Below are 8,209 nucleotides of genomic sequence, written 5' to 3'. Positions count from 1 at the left end.
TCATATTCTTCAAGCATTTTACATCCTTCCTGATTTTTAATTCTGTCTTTTAAATCGTCCCATGTGGGTCTACTTTCTCGGTTTATTTTGTCTAGTATCGTTGGGCTGTTTGGAAATAATAATAAAAATATAAATAAATAAATAAATAAATAAATAAATAAATAAATAATTAATTAAATAAATAAATAAATAAATAAATAAATATTTAAATAAATTATATTCCACATAAAAATATGACATACAAATGAAGATATATATATATATATATATATTTGTTTATTTATCATGTTGTAAAATATATATATCTTACCCAGTATATTTAATTCTCTGAATCGGGGCAATAAGTCCTTGAGGACGAAAGCCTCTTTGCTTTGGCATTTATATAACAATTAACAAAAAAAAAAAAAAAAAAAAAAAAAAAAAAAAATTAAAATTTACCTGACTTGTGCATGCACATAATAGTTTTTTATTTCTCCTCAAATTTTTAATGTGTATGTTTACACACATAAAAAAATTTATGGAGAAAATTATAAAAAAGAATAAAAGAAAAAAAAAAAATCAAATAAAAGGGATTACAAATACATATAACATATATATATATATATATATATATATATATATATATATATATAATTTTAAAACATTAAAAAAGCTACATTTTTTTTTATAATTTAATATAATAAATTTATTCAAAAATTTTTTGGAGAAAAAAAAAATTAATACATAAAAATAAATATATCTATATATATTCAGGAAATTTATAACAACTGGATATTCTTGTATTGGTATATATTTTATTTTATTTAGGTTTTATTTTTTATTTTTGCTAATTCATATATACACATATAGATCGAGAAAAGAATAAAAAGTTATAAACTAAAAAGAATTCATATTTGTAACACTTCAGCATATTTGTGTTATATATATATATATATATATATATATATTTATATATTCAAGCATAAAATAGTTTATTAAAGATATATATTTAATATATATATTTTAGCATGTATAAATTATTATCTGTGTTAAAATGAAATTATTTTATTTAATTTTCTTTTGTATGACATCAAATTATTAATTATGACATATATATATATATATATATATATATATATATATATATATGGATGGATGGACTCATGTGAATAATATGCAATTGTTGTTGTTATAAATTATACATATATATTTATCGATTAATATTATAATATATATACATGATATTAATCCATTTATATGTGTATCCATACATTTTATTATTTTTTTTTTACACATATATATAGGTACATATTATATTTTTCTCCATAATTATATATATTGCAAATGCATTTTATAAAAAAAAGAAAAAAAACAAACAAAACATAAAAAAGCTTAAAGACAAAATTTAATCAATTTTTGCATGTTCCATTTATTTTGTAAATAACCAAAATAATGTTTTTTGTTCGTAATGATTATATAAAATAAATATATATATATATAAGTAATTTTTTTTTTCTATTCTATGTTTTTTAAATGTTTCCAAATATTAAATAATTCTCTCTTTTAAATATTATTTCTCGTAAAAGAAAAAAAAAAAAAGAACAATTTTCTTATCCTTTAATTAAAAGCACGTATATAGAGAAAACAAAAACTAAATAAAATACATACAAAACATAAAAAATGAAAAACAAGAAAAAAAAAAAATTATAAATTTAAAGATTAAAAAATAAAGAATGAAATACGAATATGACAAAATGCCCATTCACATTTTTGGTTTTAGCAAAATAAAATTATCATATATAAGAAAAAAATATACATATTAAATTAATATATATATATATATATATTCTTGCGCTTTTTTTTTTTTTTTTTTTTTTTTTTTTATCATACTTAAAAAAAAATAATATATTAATATAATAAACTTACTAAAATTTATATAATAATATTGATAAAAAAATATAATATATATTTTATTTATATATATAATATACATGTATTAATTTCTTATTAATTTTCTCTTTATATATTCTTATTTATTTTTTTTATCTGTATAAAAATTTGTTCATTAAAAACAAAATTTATATATTTTTCTCATATAATATATATATTATATATATATATATATATAATTAATAAGTACGTAATTTTTTTTTGGGTTAAAAAAAAAAAAAAAAAAAAAAAAAAAATGCTTTATTATTTAATAAATTCAATTTTTTTTTTTTCTTGTTTTTAAATTATAACAAAATTTTCATTGGATATATATATTTTTCATTCTCGTGTATGATAAATATAGTGCATTTAGTAATTTTTCCATAAACAAAATATATATATAATATATATTTTTTTTTTTTTTTTTTAACTTTTTCCTTTGTGTTATTTTTTTTCATTTCTCTTCTTATCATTTTTCGTTTATATATTTATATAATTACACTATATTTTTCCCTTTTTTTTTTTTCAATTTTTTTTTTTTTTTTCTTGTATATATATTATATACATGTATAACATTGTAGATGGACTTTATAAGATTTAATATTATTTGAATAATTCTCGTTATAATAAGAAAAAAACTGCTGCCATCAATTTGTACAAATATTATATATTTTATAAAATTTTCAGTTGATCTTTTTACTTTTATTTTTTCCTTTATTATTTTATTTTATTTTTGATTTTTATTATTTTTTTTTTTTTTTGTATTACGTTGATAATTACACCTACGTGACTTATTTTAATTTAAACAAAAGAGAAAAATGAATGCAGCCGCTGTAGAACTTATTAATAGATTAAAGAAAGAAGATGAAAGTAATAACAAATGTTTTGATTGTGGAATATCTAACCCCGATTGGGTGTCTGTAAATCATGGTATATTTTTATGTATTAATTGTTCAGGCGTTCATAGAAGCTTGGGTGTACATATAAGTATAGTAAGAAGTATAAAAATGGATATATTTACTGATGAACAATTAAAATATATAGATAAAGGAGGTAATAAAAAATGTCAAACATATTTAGAGAATTATGGAATAAGTGATTTTATTCCAGAAAGAAAATATAGAACTAAGGCAGCTGATCATTATAGAAAAATATTAAGATCTATTGTTCATAATGTGGATCCACCTGCTCCTTTACCTTTAGATGAAGGAAAGAGTTTAATTAATTATGGAAGAAATGAAAATGTTAATGAAAGTAATAAAAATCAATATTCTAATGAAGAACCAGATTTTATTTCATCTTTAAATACATCAGAAATTATAGAAAATGTAAGTGCCACATTTTCCAATTTAATAAATAAAGCATCAAGTATGACAACTAATACAATAAATAATTTAAATACTAATGATTTAATAGAATCAACTAAAGGTACAATAATTAATAGTGGAAGTTGGTTTACTGAAAAAACTAAACAAATTGCAGAAAATGTCAGTGATAATCCATGGTGGGCTAAAGGACAAAGTAAAATAAAAGATGTTACACAAAATGCTAGTGGATGGATTTCTACCATTTCTTCAACTGTTTCAAGGACAAATAGTAATTTCTTTTTTTCAAATAATGATCCTAATATGAATAATGGAAATAATGAAGGCATGAATAATAATAATACTAATGCTAATAGTAATGGTAACACTACTAACAATAATAATGAACAAGCACAAAATAATAATAATGTTAATTTTAATTATAATAGTTCAAATGCAAATAATGAATATTTAAATTACGGAATAAATGAAAATAATTCGACGTTTAATTGAAAAAAGAAATAGATAAAATCAAACTTGTCTTATTATAGTCAGTTTTTAATATATTAAACAAAATATCATTGAAATTATACATTATTAAATATTTTATCACTTAATATTTATACATATATAAATATATATATGCATATTTTTTTTTGTAATAAAAGAATAAGATATTATTATACATTTTATGTTATATATATATATATATATATATATATATATATATTTATATTTATTTATTTTATTTTTATTTTCTTTTTTTTTTTATGTGTATTATCAATTATCCTCAAAACAGAAAAAAAATATAAAAAAATATTAAAATATTTGAAAATAATGAATAATAATTTTATTATGTACAAATGATATAGAATATTTATATTGTAAATGTAAAAAAAAATTGAGAAAATATCATTTCTCTTATAATTTTAATAATGTTTAGTGGATGAAGCTAAATATATATATTTATATTTTATATATGTTATAAAAATTATGAGGAGATAAATACCATTTCATGATGTTTCTTTTTGTTTTTTTCCTTAATTGTTTTATTTTACATTATTTACTTATTTTTATTTTTTTAATAAATAAATAAATATATATATGTGCCTATTATATTGTATAATTAAATATGTCATTTCACGTTGTTTTACATCGAATTTCATATAATATATATTATAAAATTAATATATTCAAAAGATTTTTTTAAAAAAATATATATATATATATATATATATATATATATATATATATATATATATAATATATTTTACTACATGATTGTAGAATATTTATATAATTCTTTGTTTTTGTTTTTACCTTATAATAATACATAAATGGTTATACTATATATATTATGTATAAATGTCATTTTTTTTTTTTTTTTTTTTTTGTAATTAACTTTAATTCTGTATAATAAAAACGTTGTAAGCGTTTTTATAGAGCTTTTAAAAATGATACGTTCAAATGTCTAAATACTTTTATATAGACAACATTTTCCTTTGCATATAAATAAATACAAAAAATAAATGAATATAAACTATATTACATAATAGCTATAATCAATGAATTTATATAATTAAATAAATATTATATATATATATATATATATATATTATTTCCATTTTTTCTTTCTTGTCTTTTTTATTCTTATTAACTAAAAATTATTTCTACTTACATATGTATATATATATATATATATATATATATATTCATATTTATTATCATTATAATTGTGAAAAAAAATTACTACTAAGTAAATTATATGAAGAATATCTATTTTTTATACTTACAAGAAACATATAAATCTTTTCATATTTAAATTGTATGAACAGGTAGCTATTTACAACATATATATGTATAAAAAAAAAAAAAAAAAAAAAAAAAAAAAAAAAAATTGTAAAATGGCTAATTCTATTATATGGCTAATTTTACAAAATAGCTAATTTCATAAAAAAAAGCTATTTTAGTCAACTCTCTGATTTTATTATAAGGTTAATTTTAAAATGTGGATCATTATAGAAAACGGATAAGAGAAAAAAAAAAAAAAATAATAATAATTAAAATTAAAAATAAAAAGAATTATTATAATATCAAAACGATATGACAAAGTTTTTAATAACTCATAAATGAAAAAATAATAAATAAAAATATTATTTATTATATACAAGAAAATATGTTATTTATTCTTATAAAGGAAAAAAAATATTCTTCTATATTATAAATTGTTATATCATGATATAATATTATCCTATAACAATACAAATAAGAAAAAAAACATTAATAAATAATAATATATAGATATATTTATTTATTTATTTAATTTTACTTTATTATTATTTTTATATAATGGGAAAGTGCGACTTCTTCATAATTCTTCCCATATTTTTTTTTGTTTTTATATGGTATGTTGATTATGTTGTAGGACAACCATCACATGCACCGAATGTGAGAGATTTGATAAAACGATTTGAAAATTCCAATGAATCAGTTAATTCTAATGATAATATAATTAATACCAGTAATCAGCTAGAAAGAAATATAAATTATGATCCTAATAATTTATATAATATAAGACAAAATCAGAAATATGAGAACATTGCTGGGAGATCATATGTAAGTAGAAATCCAAATGCATTTTCTAGTGATAATATGATAAATAGAAGGAATACTCATGATGAGCAATATATGAGAGATAAAGGAAACGAAAACAATCGAAGAAGTTCTCTTCCAAATAATGCACGTATATCTACAAAGTATTATGGAAGTGACCAAGAGATTATACAAAATAAACCTGAAAATAATTTATATCTAGGAAAATCATTGGACGATTTTTATAACAATTTAGGTGTTACTTCAAACGATTTTGAAGAAGACGAACAAATTAATTATAATGAAAACGATGCTTTTAGTTCTTTTCCACATAATAATCAAAATGATGGTTCATCTGTTTTATATGATGAATTTGAATATGTTGACAGTAATAATTATACTGAAAATGGTGGTAATAATAATAATAGTAGTAGTAGTAATAATAATAATAATATTGGTAATAATAGAAATATCACGTATAATGAAAATGATGTGTCTTATAATGTTTCAAATAATGCCTATTCAACCCTTTCAAATATGCACAGAGATAATAAGATAATACCAAATTCATCATCACTATATGGAAATAAAGTATTTAATAATTATTCAAATTCTGCTTTTAATAATTTACCAAATAATTATAATAGAGAAGATGAAATTATTACACCTTTTAATAATAATCCAAACATTTATGTTCCATCAGAATATTCTAATCCTTTAGATGCTTATGGGCATGCAAATAATCCACAATTATCTACCCAGACGTATGGTAATAATATGGAAGAAATGAATAAATTAAGAAGAAAATCAAATTTAGCACCACGTGATATTTATACTGTAAATAATTCTTTAGATGAAAGTGCAATAAATAATAATACACCATTAGATAATATGAATGCTACTCCTAGTTACACGACAGAAGGGAATAAAAATATAAGTAAAAATATAAATAAAAATATAAAAACAAATAAGAGCAAAAAGACATCAGGTTCTAACCTTTTTTCAAAAAATAAAAAAAATGATAGTGCTAGTACAAATGAATTAAATAGATACAAAGATGCTTCTAAAAAAATATTCAATGATAATATGTATAATAAATATGAAAATAAAAACTACCCCAAAAGTGTGTATATGTTCAATGAATATCAAAATAATTTTTTTTTTAACAAAATACTTAAAAGTTCATCTAGTAATAGTATAAAGAAAATATTTCAAAAGAATACACAAAAGAAAAATATGAACAATATTGTATCAGTAACAAAAGATTTACAAGTTGCTACACAAGATTGTATTATTAAAAATAAAAATAAATTAACAAAACCAGTTATATTAAAATATATAGCATTAAATAATAAGAAATATTTAAATAAATATGAATATGCTATGTCTTATATTCATTTTACATGTAATAATACAAATAATAAAAAAAGCAACATGTGCCTAGATATAAAACCTATGCTTTATATAGAAAATGATAAAAATATAAGTGATATGATAAATAGATTGCCTAATATATATATATTAAACACAATAGAATATATTTTAACAGATCCTAAAACAAGTAGTTCATATAAATCATTAATTAAAAATAATATAAAAAATCATCATTTAACAGTAACAGATATTATATTATTACTTTCAAATAATTATTTTAAAAATATAAACTCTATTTTGGTCAATCACTATATTAGATTTGTTAACACTAAAAATGAAACATATTTGTTAAAATATTATTTATCAGCATTAATATCATTTGTTCCTTTTATCAAACCAGCAATGAAAATATATTATGACCATAGCTATTTAAAATTAAGTCTTTATACATTAAATTTAGAGATAGCTAAAGTATTTAATGAATTACTAAGTGTAATTCTCAAATGGTCACAAGCATTCAAAAATGAAAATACCCATATAACAAATCAAATAGTTATTCAGATGTACAAAAAACTTTCATCTTTTTCTCATAATAGAAATACAAATCTAGGACATATGTTCAGATCTCTAGAAGCAATTTTACGTTATCAAAGAATGTTTAATGATATAAAAAAGGGTAAGGAGGATGAATATGAAGTTATGATAAGTTATTTTACAAAATATATGAGAAACGTGTATGCAAAAACAATTACATTTTAAAGGATGTAACATGGAACATGCACATATAAAAATATAATTTTATTTTTTTTGTATATGCAAGTTGCAATTAAAAAAATAAATAAATAAATAAATATATATATATATATATATATATACATTTATACATATAATTTTTACATGAAAAAAACAAGGCATTTGTTTTAATCTATTATAATTCAAAAAAAAAAAATTATTTTTTATAGTATATAATATGTGTATATTACCTAAAAAAAAAATTCACATTTTCAAGTTTATCTACATTCATATATTAA

At 18.1% G+C, this 8,209-nt stretch overlaps 3 protein-coding genes across 3 annotated transcripts in view; 2 read left to right on the top strand and 1 right to left on the bottom strand.

Annotated features, from left to right (window-relative positions):
- Positions 1-378, bottom strand: part of PADL01_1244900 (conserved Plasmodium protein, unknown function) — a gene marked incomplete at both ends in the record, with an annotated part of 1,004 nt that extends 626 nt beyond the window's left edge. Inside the window, 2 exons of the mRNA XM_028683426.1 lie at positions 1-105; positions 311-378. The exon at positions 1-105 is cut by the window's left edge and continues 445 nt beyond it. Of these exons, the coding sequence (XP_028539605.1) occupies positions 1-105; positions 311-378 (173 nt within the window). The remainder of the gene's footprint in view (positions 106-310) is intronic.
- Positions 379-2,726: 2,348 nt separating this feature from the next.
- Positions 2,727-3,725, top strand: PADL01_1244800 (ADP-ribosylation factor GTPase-activating protein, putative; the record flags this gene model as incomplete). The annotated part of the gene is made up of 1 exon (XM_028683424.1): positions 2,727-3,725. One exon carries the CDS (start codon positions 2,727-2,729, stop codon positions 3,723-3,725), a length of 999 nt encoding a protein of 332 aa, XP_028539604.1.
- A 1,836-nt stretch (positions 3,726-5,561) lies between these two features.
- Positions 5,562-7,937, top strand: PADL01_1244700 (conserved Plasmodium protein, unknown function; the record flags this gene model as incomplete). Its single annotated transcript, XM_028683423.1, has 1 exon — positions 5,562-7,937. The coding sequence occupies one exon, from the start codon at positions 5,562-5,564 to the stop codon at positions 7,935-7,937; it is 2,376 nt and encodes a 791-aa protein (XP_028539603.1).
- Positions 7,938-8,209: the final 272 nt, after the last annotated feature.

Source organism: Plasmodium sp. gorilla clade G2, assembly GCF_900097015.1.
Source record: "Plasmodium sp. gorilla clade G2 genome assembly, chromosome: 12".
NCBI lineage: Eukaryota > Apicomplexa > Aconoidasida > Haemosporida > Plasmodiidae > Plasmodium > Plasmodium adleri (nom. inval.).
Note: the sequence above shows the minus strand (reverse complement) of the source record. Positions and strands in the feature narration are given on the sequence as shown.